Source organism: Manis javanica, chromosome 7 (assembly GCF_040802235.1).
Source record: "Manis javanica isolate MJ-LG chromosome 7, MJ_LKY, whole genome shotgun sequence".
Taxonomy (NCBI): domain Eukaryota; kingdom Metazoa; phylum Chordata; class Mammalia; order Pholidota; family Manidae; genus Manis; species Manis javanica.
This window is the reverse complement of record NC_133162.1, coordinates 77,871,341-77,890,809: the sequence shown is the minus strand read 5'-3', so window position 1 is coordinate 77,890,809 and position 19,469 is coordinate 77,871,341. Positions and strand designations below refer to the sequence as shown.

Here is a 19,469-nt window from a genome sequence, read left to right as displayed (position 1 = left end):
TAAACACAGTAGTCTGTTCTTATTATTATGACACACAGTGAGAGACTCATTGTACATAACGTATATTATGAGAGGAGAAAGAGACATGCAGGATAGTCTCCTGATCTAGTCTTAGAATTACAACAGAAGGCTACCTGTACCCACCACTGGGACCAAAGAAAGGACATTATAGACAGCACACAAGCAGCAACAACTAGAGGGTGGGGAAAAGATAAGAAAATGTCTAGCAGCAGCTGACAAAAGTAAAAACCCCAAAAAGTTTATAGATACCACAAGGCAGGCAATGAAGATTCCAGACATGGTATAATTACTTGTATTTTCCAGATCTGAGGGGATGGCTCTTTGGTTTTAAATGGAATGGGATCTGGTGAGTCCTGTGTGAAATTACAGTCAGTTAAAAACCCACTGGGGATAGAAAATGTTCCTTGGATTAAATTTATGCCTGTAAATAAATGTGTGATGGAGGAAAGCTGTCACTTTCTGTAGTTCTCTAATGGGAAAGGCATTCAGATGTCTCCTGGGGCCTCACAACATTTCACTGACATCACTTCACTTATGTATGCCTCCTTATCCACTGGGCAAGTAGAAGGCTGTCAGACTGCACACAGAATAAGGGAGATGGAGACCATGAATAGGATTCCTAAGACTCTTAGGGTATCAGAGCACCAAAACCTGACCAGTTGGGGAAATTATCATGCTGGGAATCTCACATGGCAAATATTACAGAGCACACAGAAATTCACACACAGCCTAATGCACTGGTTCTAGAAGCCAAAGCAGCTGAGACTTGGGACAAATCACTGGGGATGTGCTTGTCCTACAGCCTTGCTGTCAGAGCTCAGGACACTGAGGCCTCAGTGAGACATCCAGGGGCAGCAGCCAGCTGGACCCAGTACTCACTCTCCAGTTCTGGGCTGCCTTCAGGAAGCACTCCACAGAGAAGACTGCTGAGGACGGACGCCTATCAGCAATGATCTCAGGAGCAGTAACAGAGGGGGAACCAAGAAACGGGATGTAACTGATATTTAATTCTAAGTAAACCAAAGGAAGAGCCAGGGGTTCTGGTGGGAAGAAGGTTCTTCACCATACCTCAACTTTATCTTGGAATTGAATGGAAGGACTTCAAAAAATTATTAGTAAGCACAGATTCATAGGACTGGGGTGTGGAATGAGGAGGGGAGAGATGAGCAGGGTTGAAAAATACAGTCAAGGAAAAGAGGTCATCCTAGTTGCTGTTTCCCCCTTAATTAAGAGAACTCTGAATACCCTTGGGCCTGCACGATGGAGTTATTCTATACTGGGATGCAAACAAGAGCCAGAAGTCCTTAAAGAGATCGGTTCTAACCTGAGGTGTTTCCAGTTTCCATTCGCTTTTTTCTTTGATACCTTGAGTGGACTCAAGATGCTCTGGTTCCTCAAAGAGGAAATAGAGTGGTCTTTTTTCACTACCTTCTTTTCAGGTATCTTTAAAGAAAAAGAATACCAAAAGTCTATCAAGTATCTTAGAAATTTTAAAAGAAAGTCATATTGCAAAAAAAGGCTCTGGTTTCTGAGTTTTAAAAGTCACTTCTCAAATGAAGGTTTTGAACCAACACAGAGGCGGCTTTTCAGAAATATTCTAAAGACTGACTTTCTTAGGAGCCCTCTCTATGATAAAAAGAAAACAGAACTTATAAAATCTACTGGGCAGGGGGAAAAGGTCACATAGGCAAGCTAACACTCAGATTTAAGGTTCTGCACCTGAAAGGCATGAATAGTTAGTCACCATATTTTATGCACTGGTCTTTCAGTAAGCAACTTAAAAACCAAACAAACTTAAAATACACTAAGAGAACCTGGGTTAGTTAATGCTTTACTATTAGGGAACTTAAGATGGGGACAATACGAACAATACGTTATCTGCCTTTCATTTACTGGTAAGCACCACAATTCTGTGTATTTTCCTTAACCGTGTAACTGGACATTAATTTCCTTTGCCAGAAATCTTTCCACTCCTCCGCCAGTATTGAGAACAAAAGGCTGGTATCAAAGGCTTCAACTTGGCAGAGCTGAACATATCATCATCTTCATCATCCCCAAACAGGCTCCCAACACTTGGCTCTAACAACTAGAATAGAGTATAAACTCAAATTCAACATCCAAACCAAAACAATTTACAAAGAACAAGGTGAGCAGCTGAGATAATTTCTAATACAATAGCAAAGTCACGATATGGAGAGCCATTCGTAACTGACCCTGGTTTTTTTGGTGCTGGAGAAAATGTCAACATCTGGGTCATTGTCCTAGAGCTTGTGACTGAAAAGGAGTTCTTCATCCTGAAAGACACCTGTGCTCTTGGGCCAGGCATCAGAATCAGCCGTGGGAGAAAGAGGAATCTAAGGATTTACCTTATGAGGATCACACACACATGTAAAGATGAAACAACAAAAATGCAGCTTTGTTTATAATGGCTAAAGGTTGGACACAGCCTAAGTCCTAACCAGAAAGGAGTGACACAGTAATATGATGCAATATTACAGAACTATCAAAAATAAGGGAGAATGTATTTATAAGTACAGGTAACATAAACATACTCTGGAAAGATCATTGTTCAACTTTTGTAGCATCTCAATGTTTTATGTTAAAAACAATAAATTAGTTCCAAAATAAAAAACATTTTAGGGGTAAATATACACAAACTTAAACAAGTTCTCTCCATTTCATTCCCAAAGGGAAGAAAAGACTTAATACCAGAAAATACATGGTGGTCCAGCATGTATCCCTCTAACCTGTCAGCATCGAAGTCCACAGAACTGCACAGGTATGACTAGCCAACCTTCCCCTATGCCCATCCACCTCTTATCCCACCACCTTCAGATTCCAAACAAGTTCTTTTTGTTTCTAGGACAGCTGACATTTGAAAATTACTGTTCACATTACTTGGTTGGATACTATAATGCCCCAGACTTTACATTCTAAAATTCTCCCCAATTTCTTCTTTACTATCACACCCACAGATTAAATCAAAACTCAATTTAGACAAAATGTGTCACATTAAAAATTAATAATTATTGTTTATTATACATAAAAACCAGTGTAACATACCAACTACATCTGTAAGTGTCACAGCTATGAACATCAATACAAAATCACACACAGTAAGAGACTGGAAGAAAATATACCAAATAATTCATATTCACTCAGTGTAGTCCTCATTTATAAACAGGGTTATACTATTTACATAATAAAAAATTCTTTAAACATTTTCTTACAGAAATCAACATGGACTATATCATCAGTTTGAAAAGCACTGGAAGAGGGAGGCAAGATGGCGGCGTGAGTAGAGCAGTGGAAATCTCCCAAAACCACATATATTTTTGAAAATACAATAAATACAACTATTCCTAAAAGAGAGAACAGAAGACACAGGACAACATCCAGACTACAACCACACCTGTGAGAACCCAGTGCCTTGCGAAGGGGGTAAGATACAAGCCGCGGCCTGGCGGGACCGGAGCGCCCTACACCCCAGCTACTGGTGGGAGGAGAGGAGTCAGAGAGGGGAGGGAGAGGGAGCCCAAGACTGCTAAATAGCCAGCCCTAGCCATCCGCACCAGAGCGCAGATACACTGCATGCGTGGGGTGCTGGAAACTATGGAAACAGGGCAGTAAGACCTGTGAGCGGGTACCTGCAGCCAGAGCCGCCGGTACAAAGAAAAGCGAGAGCTTTTTGAAAGTCCTAAAGGGACAGGGACACCACAGCTGGACGGAAGGGTCCAGAGACACCACAGCGGGACGGAAGCGTCCAGGGACACTTAGCTCAGAAGCTGGGAATCCCAGGGAACTCTGGGCACTCTAACCCCCTGGGCAACAGGGCAACTGGGAGGTACCTCACGGAGATAAACACCCTCCGGGCTGTTTCCCCTGTGACGAAGCTCCGCCATATCAGAGCTGCACCCTGAGGCAGGCCATGCCCACAGCTACTGCAGAGCTAAACTCCATAGCGGCCGAGCAAGAATCAGAAATGCCGTCTGTGCGCAGCTGCCCAGCACAAGCTGCTAGAGGTCACTGTTCTCCAAGGAGAAGAAGGCCACAAACCAACACCAACAAGAAGGAACATTCTCCCAGCCGTCACATGTGCCAGCCTCCGCAAACTATATCTATCGCCATGAAAAGGCAGAAAAATTGATATAGACCAAAATCACAATCCCTGAGGAGATAGACCTAACCAGCTTTCCTGAAACAGAATTCAAAATAAAAATCATAAACATGCTAAGGGAGCTGCAGAGAAACATACAAGAGCGAAGGGATGACGTCCGGAGGGAGATTACAGAAGTGAAACAATCTCTGGAAGCATTTCTAAGCAGAATGGATAAGATGCAAGAGGCCATAGATGGAATAGAAATCAGAAAACAGGAACGCATAGAAGCTGACGCAGAGAGAGATGAAAGTATCTCCAGGAATGAAACAATATTAAGAGAACTGTGTGACCAAAACAAAAGGAACAATATCTGCATTAGAGGGTACCAGAAGAAGAAGAGAGAGAAAAAGGGATAGAAAGTGTCTTTGAAGAAATAATTGCGAGAACTTCCCCAAACTGGGGGAAGAAATAGTTACTCAGACTACGGAGGCACAAAGAACTCCCAACAGAAGGGACCCAAAGAGGGTAACACCAAGACACATAACAATTAAAATGGAAAAGATCAAGGACAAGGACAGAGTATTAAAGGCAGCCAGAGAGAAAAAAGGTCACCTACAAAGGTCAGGCTATCATCAGACTTCTCAAGAGAAACTTTACAGGTCAGAAGAGAATGGCATGATATATTTAATGCAATGAAACATGAGGGCCTTGGACCAAGGATACTGTATCCAGCACGATTATCATTTCAATATGAAGGAGGGATTAAACAATTCCCAGACAAGCAAAAGTTGACAGAATTTGCCTCCCACAAACCACCTCTACAGGATATTTTAGAGGGACTGCTCTAGATGGGAGTACTCCTAAAATGAGCACAGAACAAAACACCCAACATAAGAAGAATGGAGGACGACGAATAAGAAGGGAAAGAAATAAAGAATCATCAGACTGTGATTATAATAGCTCAATAAGCGAGTTATGTTAGACAGTAGGGTAGTAAACAAGCTAACCTTGAACCTTTGGTAACCACGAATCTAAAGCCTGCAATGGCAATGAGTACATATCTTTCAATAATCACCCTAAATGTAAATGGACTGAAAGCACCAATCAAAAGACACAGAGTAATAGAATGCATTAAAAAGCAAGACCCATCTATATGCTGCTTACAAGAGACTCACCTCAAACACAAAGGCATGCACAGATTAAAAGTCAAGGGATGGAAAGAGATATTTCATGCAAACAACAGGGAGAAAAAAGCAGGCGTTGCAATACTAGTAACAGACAAAACAGACTTCAAAACAAAGAAAGTAACAAGAGATAAAGAAGGACACTACGTAATGACAAAGGGCTCAGTACAACAAGAGGATATAACAATTATAAACATATATGCACCCAATACAGGAGCACCAATATATGTGAAACAAATATTAACAGAATTAAAGGAGGAAATAGAATGTAATGCATTCATTTTGGGAGACTTTAACACACCGCTCACTCCAAAGGACAGATCCACCAGAGACAAAATAAATAAGGACATAGAGGCACTGAACAACACACTACAACATATGGACCTAATAGTCATCTATAGAACTCTACATCCAAAAGCAACAGGATACACATTCTTCTCAAGTGCACATGGAATATTCTCCAGAATAGACCACATACTAGGCCACAAAAAGAGCCTCAGTAAATTAAAAAAGATTGAAATCCTACCAACCAACTTTTCAAACCACAAAGGCATAAAACTAGAAACAAACTGTACAAAGAAAGCAAAAAGACTCACAAACACATGGAGGCTTAACAACATGCTCCTAAATAATTGATGGATAAATAACCATATCAAAATGGAGATCCAGCAATATATGGAAACAAATGACAACAACAACACAAAGCCCCAACTTCTGTGGGACACAGCGAAAGCAGTCTTAAGAGGAAAGTATATAGCAATCCAGGTATATTTAAAGAAGGAAGAACAATCCGAAATCAATAGTCTTATGTCACAATTATCAAAATTGGAAAAAGAAGAACAAATGAGGCCTAAGCTCAGCAGAAGGAGGGACATAATAAGATCAGAGAAGAAATAAATAAAATTGAGAAAAATAAAACAATAGAAAAAAATCAATGAAACCAAGAGCTGGTTCTTCAAGAAAATAAACAAAATAGATAAGCCTCTAGCCAGACTTATTAAGAGAAAAAGAGAGTCAACACACATCAACAGAATCAGAAATGAGAAAGGAAAAATCATGACGGACCCCACAGAAATACAAAGAATTATTAGAGACTAGTATGAAAACCTATATGCTGACAAGCTGGAAAACCTAGGAGAAATAGAGAACTTTCTAGAAAACTACAACCTTCCAAGACTGACCAAGGAAGAAATACAAAATCTAAACTGACCAATTACCAGCAACAAAACAGAAGCGGTAATCAGAAAACTACCCAAGAACAAAAAACCCAGGCCAGATGGATTTACCTTGGAATTTTATCAGACATACAGAGAAGACGTAATACGCATTCTCCTTAAAGTTTTCCAAAAAACTAGAAGAGGAGGGAAGACTCCCAAACTCATTCTATGAAGCCAACATTACCCTAATACCAGAACCAGGCAAAGACCCCACAAAAAAAGAAAACTACAGACCATTATCCCTGATGAACGTAGATGCAAAAATACTCAACAAAATATTAGCAAACGGAATTCAAAAATACATCAAAAGGATCATACACCATGACCAAGTGGGATTCATCCCAGGGATGCAAGGATGGTACAACATTTGAAAATCCATCAACATCATCCACCACATCAACAAAAAGAAGGACAAAAACCACATGAGCATCGCCATAGATGCATATATATATTTTTTTGAAAATACAACAAATACAGCTATGCCTAACAGAGAGATCAGAAGATGCAGTACAACAGCCAGGCTACATCTACATCTGCAAGAACTCAGCATCTCACGAAAAGGGTAAGATACAAAATCACGATCAGTCGGGACCTGAGCACTCTCCCACCCCAGCTCACCGGCAGGAAGAAAGGAGTCAGAGTGGGGAGGGAGGGGAAGCGCAGGACTGCTAAATAACCAGCCCTAGTAATCTGCACTGGGAGCAAAGACACACATTGCATGGTGTACTGGATATAAGAGAAACAGAAAAGTAAAATCTGCGAGCAGGTCCCCACAGCCAGCCCCCTGGGATAAAAGAAAAGACAGTGCTTTTTGAAAGTCTTAAAGGGATAGGGGCTTAACAGCTGGATGGAATAGTCCAGGCACACTCAGCCCAGCAGGCTTGGAATCCTAAGGAACTTCAGGCTCTCTAACCCCCTGGGTGGCAATATAGCTCTGAAGTACCTCACAGCAATAAGCAGCCTGCCATTTGTTCCCCCTGGCTGGCACTGCCCTGCTGCAGCGGCGGAGTAGCTGGAGAGTGATACCGCCCACAGTAACGGCCCTGAGTCTCCTCCCAGCGTGCAGCTACCAGGGCCATACAGACCTGCTGCTGCTGGCGTGCAGCTGCCTGGCAGAGACAGAGAAAGCTGGAACAAGGCACGAAGGGGCTCCATTCTTATAGGAGAACACATCCGGTGCACCTGCAACTCTCCACAGGGCTCTGGGCTACTCTGAGGGCTGCCCCGCCACAGCAGCTCAGTGTATTAAACCAGAGGCTCCTCCTGGTGTGCGGGTAAACAACACAGCAGCGGAGAAGGGCAAGGCACCCAGCAAGCATGAAGGGACTTTGTTCTCCCAGCAGACAGATATGCCACCTGCCTACAACTACCTCTATCGCCATGAAAAGGCAGAAGAATCTGGTTCCAGTCAAGAATCACCCAGACAACCACCGAGAGAAGGTGTGGGGAGATAGATATAACTAATCACCCTGAAAAAGAATTCAAAATAAAGATCATAACCATGCTGATGGACCTGCAGAGAAATATGCAAGAGCTAAGGGATCAAGTCCAGAGGGAGATAACAGAAATGAAACAATCTTTGGAAGGACATACGAGCAGAATGGATGAGGTGCAAGAGGCTGTTAATGGAATAGAAATAAGAGAACAGGAGTACAGAGAAGCTGAGGCAGAGAGAGATAAAAGGATCTACAGGAATGAAAGAAATTAAGAGAACTGTGTGACCAATCCAAATGGAACAATATTCACTTTATAGGGCTACCAGAAGAAGAACAGAGAGAAAAAGGGATAGAAAGTGTCTTTGAAGAAATAATTGCTGCAAACTTCCCCAAACTGGGGGAGGAAACAGTCTCTCAGAACATGGAAGCCCACAGATCTCCCAACACAAGGGACCCAAGGAGGAAAACACCAAGACATATAATAATTAAAATGGCAAAGATCAAAGACAAGGACAGAGTATTAAAGGCAGCCAGAGAGAGAAAAAAGATCACCTACAAAGGAAAATACATCAGGCGATCATCAGACTTTTCAATAGAAACCTAACAGGCCAAAAGAGAATGCCATGACATATTTAATGAAATGAAACAGAAGGGCCTTGAAGCAAGAATACTATATCCAGCATGATTATCATTTAAATACAAAGGAAGGATTAAACAATTTCCAGAAAAGCAAAAGTTGACGGAATTTCCCTCCCATAAACCACCTCTACAGGATTTTTTAAAGGGAATGCTCTAGATGGAAGCACTTCTAAGGCTAAATTGATGTCACCAGAGAAAATAAAATCACAGCAAAGAAAGCAGACCAACCAAATACTAACTAAAGGCAAAAAATAAAATCAACAATTCACAAAAGCAGTCAAAGGAAACACAAAAGAGAACAGAATAAAACAACTAACAAATAAAGAAAGGAGGAGGAAGAATAAGAAGGGAGAGAAAGAATCATCAAACTGTGTTTATAATAGCTTAATAAATGAGCTAAGTTAGACAGTCAGATAGTAATCAGCGAAGAAATAAATAAAATAAATAAAACTGAAAATAGAACAGTACAAAAAAATCAATGAAACCAAGAGCTGTTCTTTGAGAAAATAAACAAAATAGATAAGCCCTTAGGAAGACTTATTAAGAGAAAAAGAGAATCTATACACATAAACAGATTCAGAAATGAAAAAGGAAAAATCACGATGGACCCCACAGAAATACAAAGAATTCTTAGAGAATACTATGAAAATGTAATGCTAACAAGCTGGAAAACCTATAAGAAATGGACAATTTCCTAGAAAAATACAACCTTCCAAGACTGACCAACGAAGAAATAGAAAATCTAAACAGACCAATTACCTGCAATGAAATTGAATCGGTAATCAAAAAACTCCCAAGAACAAAATCCCGGGGCCAGATGAATTCACTGCTGAATTCTATCGGACATATAGAGAGGACATAATGCCCATTCTTCTTAAAGTTTTCCAAAAAATAGAAGAGGAAGGAATATTTCCAAACTCATACTATGAAGCCAGCATCACTCTAATACCAAAACCTGGGAAAAACAACACAAAAAAAGAAAATTACAGACCAATATCCCTGATGAATATAGATGCACAAAGACTCAACAAAATATTAGCAAACCGAGTTCAAAAATACATCAAGAGGATCATATACCATGACCAAGTGGGATTCATCTTAGGAATGCAAGGATGGTACACCATTCGAAAATCCATCAACATCATCCACCACATCAACAAAAAGAAGGACAAAAACCACATGATCATCGCCATAGATGCTGAAATAGCATTCTACAAAATTCAACATCCATTCATGATAAAAACTCTCAACAAAATGGGTATAGAGGGCAAGTACCTCAACATAATAAAGGCCATATATGATAAACCCACAGCCAACATCAGACTTAACAGCAAGAAGCTGAAAGCTTTTCACCTAAGATTGAGAACAAGACAGGGATGCTCACTCTCCCCACTGCTACTCAACATAGTACTGGAGGTCTTAGCCATGGCAACCAGACAAAATAGTGAAATACGAGGCATCCAGACTGTTAAAGAAAAAGTCAAACTATCACTATTTGCAGATGACATGATATTGTACATAAAAAACCCTAAAGACTCCACTCCAAAACTACTAGAATATCTGAATTCAGCAAAGTTGCAGGATACAACATTAATACAGAGAAATCTGTGGCTTTCCTACATAGTAACAATGAACCAGCAGAAAGAGAAATCAGGAAAAGAATTCCATTCACAATTGCATCAAAAAGAAAAAAAAAAACCTAGGAATAAACCTAACCAAGGAAGTGAAAGACCTATACCCTGAAAACTACAAGACACTCTTAAGAGAAATGAAAGAAGACAGTAACAAATGGAAGCTCATCCCATGCTCTTGGCTAGGAAAAATTAATATTGTCAAATGGTCATTGCGCCTAAAGTGATCTACAGATTCAATGCAATCCCTATCAAAACACCAACAGCATACTTCAAAGAACTGGGAACAAATACTTCTAAAATTTATATGGAAACATAAAAGACCCCGAATAGCCAAAGTAATCCTGAAAAGGAAGAATAAAGCAGGGGGGATCTTGTTTCCCAACTTCAAACTCTATTACAAAGCCACAGTAATCAAGACAATTTGGTACTGGCACAAGAACAGACCCACAGACCAGTGGAATGGAATAGAGACTCCAGACATTAACCCAAACATATATGGTCAATTAATATATGATAAAGGAGCCATGGACATACAATGGGGGAAGTGACAGCCTCTTCAACAGTTGGTGTTCGCAAAACTGGACAGCTACATGTAAGAGAATGAAACTGGATCACTGTCTAACCCCATATACAAAAGTAAATTCAAAATGGATCAAAGACCTGAGTGTAAGTCATGAAACCATAAAACTCTTAGAAAAAACATAGGCAAAAATCTCATGGACATAAACATGAACAACTTCTTTATGAACATATCTCCCTGGGCAAGGGAAACAAAAGCAAAAATGAACAAGTGGGCCTGTATCAAGCTGAAAGAAAACCTTCTGTACAGCAAAGGACACCATCAACAGAACAAAAAGGCATCCTACAGTATGGGAGAATATATTCATAAATGATAGATCCAATAAAGTGTTGACATCCAAAATATATAAAGAGCTCAAGCACCTCAACAAACAAAAAGCAAATAATCCAATTAAAAAATAAACACAGGAGCTGAAGAGACAGTTCTCCAAAGAAGAAATTCAGATGGCCAACAGACACATGAAAAGATGCTCCACATCGCTAATCATCAGAGAAATGCAAATTAAAACCACAATGAGATTATCACCTCACACCACTAAGGATCGCCACTATCCAAAAGACAAACAAGAAAGTTGGTGAGCGTGTGGAGAAAGGGGATCCATCCTCCACTGCTGGTGGGAATGTAAATTAGTTCAACCATTGTGGAAAGCAGTACAGAGGTTCCTCAAAAAACTAAAAATAGAAATACCATTTGACCCAGGAATTACATTCCAAGAATTTACCCTAAGAATGCAGCAGTCCAGTGTGAAAGACATATGCACCCCTATGTTTATGGCAGCACTATTTACAATAGCCAAGAAATGGATGCAACCTAAGTGTCCATAATTAGATGAATGGATAAAGAAGATGTGGTACATATACAGAATGGAATATTATTCAGCCATAAGAAGAAAACAAATCTTACAATTTGCAACAACATGGTTGGAGCTAGAGGGTATTATGCTCAGTGAAATAAGCCAGGCAGAGAAAGACAAGTACCAAATGATTTCACTCATATGTGGAGTATAAGAACAAAGAAAAACACTGAAGGAACAAAACGGCAGCAGAATCACAGAACCCAAGAATGGACTAACAGTTAGCAAAGGGATAGGGACTGGGAGGATGGGTGGAAAAACAGGGATAAGGGGGGGAAAAAAAGGGGCATTAGTATTAGCAGACATAATGTAGGAGAGGGCACAGAGAGGTTGTGCAACACAGAGAAGACAAGTACTGATTCTATAGCATCTTACTACGCTGATGGACAGTGACTGTAATGGGGTATGTGGCCGAGACTTCACGATGTGGGGAGTCTAGTAAACATAATGTTCCTAATGTAATTGTAGATTAATGATACCAAAAAAAAAAGTCTACAAGTGTTGATGAGGATGTAGAGAAATTGGAAGCTTCAATTTTTGAGCAACTCACACGACAGAACTAACATCATGAAATGAGATTCTTTTATCCTTTCAAAACTTGAACTGTACTACTTTTTGCTCACCTTTCCTACTGTCTTTGGCAGTTGGATGCTGCTCTGATCCTCTGTTTTATCCTCTTCCTCATCATATAAGCTAAGAACAGTTTTGGTTCTATTTTTGGTTGCTTTGTCCAATGGGGAAGATGAAGAAAGTAAATCAGAATGCTTGGCTGGAAGAGAGAGTCAAACGTCCTTCCTGGAAATGGAAATAATAAGGAAAATATTAAGTATCACCTGGAAATACAAATTCTATTGTGGGGCCTCCCAAACTCCTCATTAATTCAGTAACTGCCACATTTGCACGTTTCGGGGCCCTACAGCTAATCACATCTGCTCCCAGGTAACAAAACCCTGAGCTAGTTCTTCATTGGCTGCTCCAATAAAGAGTCCTGCACAGATAATTCATAGACAAAAGTAATTTTTCCAAACAGTTTAAAGCCATGGGTCCCTCCTTCCTACCATTATATATATATACAAACACTGATACACACAGGTTGCTCAAGAACTGTAACTTCTAAGTCATAAAGACAACACAAATGGCAGTCATTAGGAGAGGATCATGTATTTCCTAGTATTTAACTAATACATGAGTCTCTAAGAGAAACCTAATTGACAAAATCAGACACTTAAATTTTAAAAGGCTTACACTGTATCAATTATACAAAATCACACAAAATGTGTACACTCAATTATAAGAATCTTGAAATAATCTAAAATGCAGCATTTATTCATTCCACAAGTATACCACATTTCAGGTAAGATGACACTGATTTAAGAACCATATTACTATATGAACCACCAAGGTCAAAAACAACAACCTCAACTAACATGCTACTGATTGCAAGAGGTGTTTCCCACTTTCAGAGTGGTTAAACTGTGGGAAAAACATGCTTCTTTGAAGAAATATAATTTTTAAGGTGCCTACTATGTGCAAAGTAATATGACAAGTAGTACAGATACAATGGTCAACAAAACAAACCTGGCCCCCGTCTTCACGGTGCTTATACTCAAGCAGAGAGATGGTAGCACAGGAGAGCACAAGTGTGGGCTGGGTTATGACTGCGGTAAGCCAGGGGCTTCTGGACACAGAAAAGGTCCTCATGCAAACTTGGGGAAGATAATGTCACACAATAATAAAATACAGTGTTTCTATCACTGCAGCCCCATGGAGTCAGAAAAGGCAGACATGCCAAGAAAAAACACCATGGCAAATAAGATGAGGAAGATCCTAGGGAGAGAAAGGAACAGACACAAAGGGACAATAATGTAAAATGGGAAAACAACACATCACTGTGTGCACAAGCACACCTAGAGAGGTAACTGAAAGGCAGGAGCAACGTTGAAGGCTTCCCTGAATGGGGAGGATCACATGTTTTCTTCTTTATACTTTGTACTGTTTTCAAATCTCTCAAAAAAAAGAGTCATTTATTTTCTGTGGTAGAAAATGTAAGGTGTGTGTACGTGTGGGTTTTACAAGAACAAATGAGAGACAAACCTATCAGAATATACAAGAAAAATAAAAACTTGACCTTTTCTGACTCCTCCACCTGAATTGTCCCAAGTTCTGATGATTCCAGCAGACTCAACCTTCTTACCCACAGGTTTCACTCCAAACTGTGCCTCCTTCTCTTCTTCCTTGCTAAATAGCAAAGCTTGTACCTCAGGAATGGTCTCTTTTTTCTACCAAAAGAAGAGTAAATGACAACATCAAAATCAAAAAAAGTGTGTCTAGCACGACAATGCGTAACACACGCTGAAACCACAGCTCTGTTTAGGGCATCTGCTAAGTATGGTTGTGGGAAAGAGAGGAGAGCATAGTGAAGGGGCACAAACAGGAAGCAGTAGGCATTACAACCTCCAATGCACAGACACAGCACCTCAGTTTCTGCCACACCGTCTGCTCCCGTCTCCTTGTGCCTGCTGACTGCATGACGCTGCCACTGCCTGGATCCTTACTTCTGCCACCCAACTACTGGTCTCTCCTCTCTGCTTCCCTCCTCTTACATTTCAGTTACATGACCACCATCCAGAGCTCTTGCTAAAATAAAACACCCATCCAATTACTTTATTTCCCACCCCAAACCTGCATTTTTGTAATAAGTTAAGTATTGAACATGACAATCAACTGACACCTCATTTTATCCCTCTAGTCACCTGCACCCCATCAGTTCTCACCTATTCCTTACATGTAAACTCTCACACGTCCACACTTGTTTCTCCCTCTGTAGAAGCAAATCCTCCTCATCTTTTAAGCAAGGCTCAGCTTAGACCATCCTGCCACCCATAAAGGTCTCCTGTTCTTGTCAGTAAGAATCCATTTACTTCATTGATAAGAATGCTATTGATATCTCTACCTAGCCCTTACATTACTCTCCCCATAATTTACATGAATAGCTATCATACAGCTTTTTTTTTTTTTTTGAGAGGGCATCTCTCATATTTATTGATCAAATGGTTGTTAACAACAATAAAATTCAGTATAGGGGGGTCAACGCTCAATATACAATCATTAATCCATCTCAAGCCTAATTCTCGTCAGTCTCCAATCTTCTGAAGCATAACGAACAAGTTCTTACATGGTGAACGAATTCTTACATAGTGAATAAATTCTTACATGGTGAACAGTACAAGGGCATTCATCACAGAAACTTTCGGTTTTGATCATGCACTATGACCTATAAACAATCAGGTCAAATATGAATATTCGTTTGATTTTTGTACTTGATTTATATGTTGATCCCACATTTCTCCTATTGTTATTATTATTTTTATTTTTAATAAAATGCTGAAGTGGCAGGTAGATGCAAGATAAAGGTAGAAAACATAGTTTAGTGCTGTAAGAAGGCAAATGTAGATGATCAGATGATCAGGTGTGTGCCTATGGACTAAGTATTAATCCAGGCTAGACAAGGGCAGCAAGACATCCACGGATGCAGAAGATTTCTCTCAAAGCAGGGGGGGTGAGGTTCTGAGCCTCACCTCTGTTGATCCCCAAATTCTCACCTGATGGCCCCCCTGCGACTGTGCCTGTCTTAGGTTGTTCCTCCCTTGAGGAATCTTACCCGTCTCTGGCTAACCAGTCTTCTTCCGGGGCCATACAGGGAAATGTAAAGTTAGTAAGTGAGAGAGAAGCCATATTGTTTGCAAATGTTAGCTTTTTTACTTCTTTGCAGATTTATGCCTTGTGGCTTCTATGCCCAGCACTTGTCTTGAGGTATCTTTACCACCTGGAGGAATTATGATACTCGGTAAATTCGATATGAGGCACGAATTCTATTTAAGGGTTGTAATTAGGAAGGAAGAAGAAAAGCTATAGATGTAGCATATGAAGGAAACATGGGAGGATTGATTATTTCGTTGACATATCTTCTTGTATAGTACCTTAAGTATGTATAGGTTTTAAACTACTAACTAATTTGCACACACATATTAACATAATTGGAATACGGTGACATAAACAAAGCAAATCTATAATTACCATCCATCTCCAGTGAAGCCAAGAAAACCATTTAGGCACCCTAGGCATTTGTGAAAATTTATCTATGATATGATGGATATTGTCCAACTGTACTTGAACCATCAGACAAATTAAAGCAGCCCATTTCTGGGATCTGTTCACATCCCATATGTTCTTTTAACCATAGATAGTCTATAGTCATGAGATTTTGGAGTGCTACAACTTGCACCCCTCCCAATTCCTGGTTGAGTTCCAACAGTACAGATCCGGTCAAATTCGTTGTCTCACTGTATGCACATGCCAGCCTAGACATCTCCCTCCTCATGCCTATGGCAAGTCCAGGAGACGGTGGGCTGGATACAGCCACAACCGCAGCATCGTCTGGATCCCTGTGGAGGCTTTTTGATGATCATCCCCCGGCACAAGTCCTCCAGAGAGTGCTGATGCCGGAAGCTCCTCCTCATATCGTATCTTAGTTCATTTTCTGGGTATCCAAGCTAGGCCTTGATCTTCTGCATAGAAACAAACAGACCCTTTGCCCACACTTTGACATGCCCTCTATACCACTGTGCAGAACTCATTGGAGGTCAGCACACAGTAACTGCTTTTTTTTTTTTTTTTAATTAAGAGAAAGGAATATTATCAGAAAAGAGTACCTCCATAGCTGATCATCTGACACCCTTTAAGTGATCAACATTAAGGATATTTAAAGCATGCGTTGATCTTTGATTTACCAATAGTTTTATCCTGTTAAGGAGTAATCCCGCTTTTCTTTCTTTCTTTCTTTTTTTTTTAATTTTTAATTTTTAATCTACACTTACATGAAGAATACTATGTTTACTATGCTCTCCCCTATATCAGGTCCCACCTAACAAACACATTACGGATACTGTCCATCAGCTTAGCAAAATGTTGTAGTCACTACTTGTCCTCTCTGTGTTGTGCAGCCCACCCTCCCCTTTCTCCCTCCCCCCATGCATGCTAATCTTAATACTCCCCTTCTTCTTCCCCCCCCCTTATCCCTCCCTGCCAACCCATCCTCCCCAGTTCCTTTCCCTTTGGTACCTGTTAGTCCATTTTTGGGTTCTGTAATTCTGCTGCTGTTTTGTTCCTTCAGTTTTTCCTTTGTTCCTATACTCCTCAGATGAGTGAAATCATTTGGTATTTCTCTTTCTCCACTTGGCTTATTTCACTGAGCATTATACTGTCCAGCTCCATCCATGTTGCTGCAAATGGTCGGATTTTTCCACTTCTTATGGCTGAGTAGTATTCCATTGTGTATATGTACCACATCTTCTTTATCCATTCATCTACCGATGGACATTTAGGTTGCTTCCAATTCTTGGCTATTGTAAATAGTGTTGCGATAAACATAGGAGTGCATCTGTCTTTCTCAAACTTGATTGCTGCGTTCTTAGGGTAAATTCCTAGGAGTGGAATTCCTGGGTCAAATGGTAGTTCAGTTTTGAGCATTTTGATGCACCTCCATACTGCTTTCCACAATGGTTGAACTAATTTACATTCCCACCAGCAGTGTAGGAGGGTTCCCCTTTCTCCACAGCCTCGCCAACATTTGTTGTTGTTTGTCTTTTGGATGGCAGCTATCCTTACTGGTGTGAGGTGATACCTCATTGTAGTTTTAATTTGCATTTCTCTGATAATTAGCGATGTGGAGCATCTTTTCATGTGTCTGTTGGCCATCTGTATTTCTTTTTTGGAGAACTGTCTGTTCAGTTCCTCTGCCCATTTTTTAATTGGGTTATTTGTTTTTTGTTTGTTGAGGCATGTGAGCTCTTTATATATTCTGGACGTCAAGCCTTTATCGGATCTGTCATTTTCAAATATATTCTCCCATACTGTAGGGTTCCTTTTTGTTCTACTGATGGTATCTTTCGCTGTACAGAAGCTTTTCAGCTTAATGTAGTCCAACTTGCTCATTTTTCTCATTTTTGCTGTTGTTTTCCTTGCCCAGGGAGATATGTTCAAGAAGAGATCACTCATGTTTATGTCTAAGAGGTTTTTGCCTATGTTTTTTTCCAAGAGTTTAATGGTTTCATGACTTACATTCAGGTCTTTGATCCATTTTGAGTTTACCTTTGTATATGGGGTTAGACAATGGTCCAGTTTCATTCTCCTACATGTAGCTGTCCAGTTTTGCCAGCACCATCTGTTGAAGAGACTGTCATTTTGCCATTGTATGTCCATGGCTCCTTTATCAAATATTAATTGACCATATATGTTTGGGTTAATTTCTGGGGTCTCTAATCTGTTCCACTGGTCTGTGGCTCTGTTCTTGTGCCAGTACCAAATTGTCTTGATTACTATGGCTTTGTAGTAGAGCTTGAAGTTGGGGAGTGAGATCCCCCCTACTTTATTCTTCTTTTTCAGGATTGCTTTGGCTATTCGGGGTCTTTGGTGTTTCCATATGAATTTTTGAATTATTTGTTCCAATTCATTGAAGAATGTTGCTGGTAATTTGAGAGGGATTGCATCAAATCTGTATATTGCTTTGGGCAGGATGGCCATTTTGACGATATTAATTCTTCCTAGCCATGAGCATGGGATGAGTTTCCATTTCTTAGTGTCCCCTTTAATTTCTCTTAAGAGTGACTTGTAGTTTTCAGAGTATAAGTCTTTCACTTCTTTGGTTAGGTTTATTCCTAGGTATTTTATTCTTTTTGATGCAATGGTGAATGGAATTGTTTTCCTGATTTCTCTTTCTATTGATTCATTGTTAGTGTATAGGAAAGCTATAGATTTCTGTGTGTTAATTTTGTATCCTGCAACTTTGCTGTATTCCGATATCAGTTCTAGTAGTTTTGGAGTGGAGTCTTTAGGGTTTTTTTATGTACAGTATCATATCATCTGCAAATAGTGACAGTTTAACTTCTTCTTTACCAATCTGGATTCCTTGTATTTCTTTGTTTTGTCTGATTGCCGTGGCTAGGACCTCCAGTACTATGTTAAATAACAGTGGGGAGAGTGGGCATCCCTGTCTGGTTCCTGATCTCAGTGGAAATGCTTTCAGCTTCTCGCTGTTCAGTATAATGCTGGCTGTGAGTTTATCATATATGGCCTTTATTATGTTGAGGTACTTGCCCTCTATTCCCATTTTGCTGAGAGTTTTTATCATGAATGGATGTTGAATTTTGTCAAATGCTTTTTCAGCATCTATGGAGATGATCATGTGGTTTTTGTCTTTCTTTTTGTTGATGTGGTGGATGATGTTGATGGATTTTCGAATGTTGTACCATCCTTGCATCCCTGGGATGAACCCCACTTGGTCATACACTGATCCTTTTGATATACTGTTGAATTCTGTTTGCTAATATTTTATTGAGTATTTTTGCATCTACATTCATCAGGGATATTGGTCTGTAATTTTCTTTTTTGGTGGGGTCTTTGCCTGGTTTTGGTATTAGGGTGATGTTGGCCTCATAGAATGAGTTTGGGAGTATTCCCTCTTCTTCTATTTTGTGGAACACTTTAAGGAGAATGGGTATTATGTCTTCTCTGTGTGTCTGATAAAATTCTGAGGTAAATCCGTCCGGCCCCGGGGTTTTGTTCTTGGGTAGTTTTTTGATTACTGTTTCAATTTCTTTGCTTGTAATTGGTTTGTTTAACTTTTCTGTTTCTTCCTTGGTCAGTCTTGGGAGGTTGTATTTTTCTAGGAAGTTGTCCATTTCTTCTAGGTTTTCCAGCTTGTTGGCATATAGGTTTTCATAGTAGTCTTTAATAATTCTTTGTATT

The 19,469-nt window shown here is 40.0% G+C and overlaps 2 protein-coding genes across 2 annotated transcripts in view; both read right to left on the bottom strand.

Moving 5' to 3' along the window:
- Positions 1–12,410, bottom strand: part of LOC140850442 (AN1-type zinc finger protein 4-like) — a 101,231-nt gene extending 88,821 nt beyond the window's left edge. The window contains exon 1 of the mRNA XM_073241194.1: positions 12,287–12,410. The gene's annotated coding sequence lies outside the window, so the exon portion shown is untranslated. The remainder of the gene's footprint in view (positions 1–12,286) is intronic.
- LOC140850310 (WASH complex subunit 2-like) overlaps positions 1–19,469 on the bottom strand; it is an 83,963-nt gene that overhangs the window by 10,668 nt on the left and 53,826 nt on the right. The window contains 3 exon segments of the mRNA XM_073240050.1: positions 9,356–9,484; positions 13,690–13,837; positions 13,839–13,942. Of these exon segments, the coding sequence (XP_073096151.1) occupies positions 9,356–9,484; positions 13,690–13,837; positions 13,839–13,942 (381 nt within the window).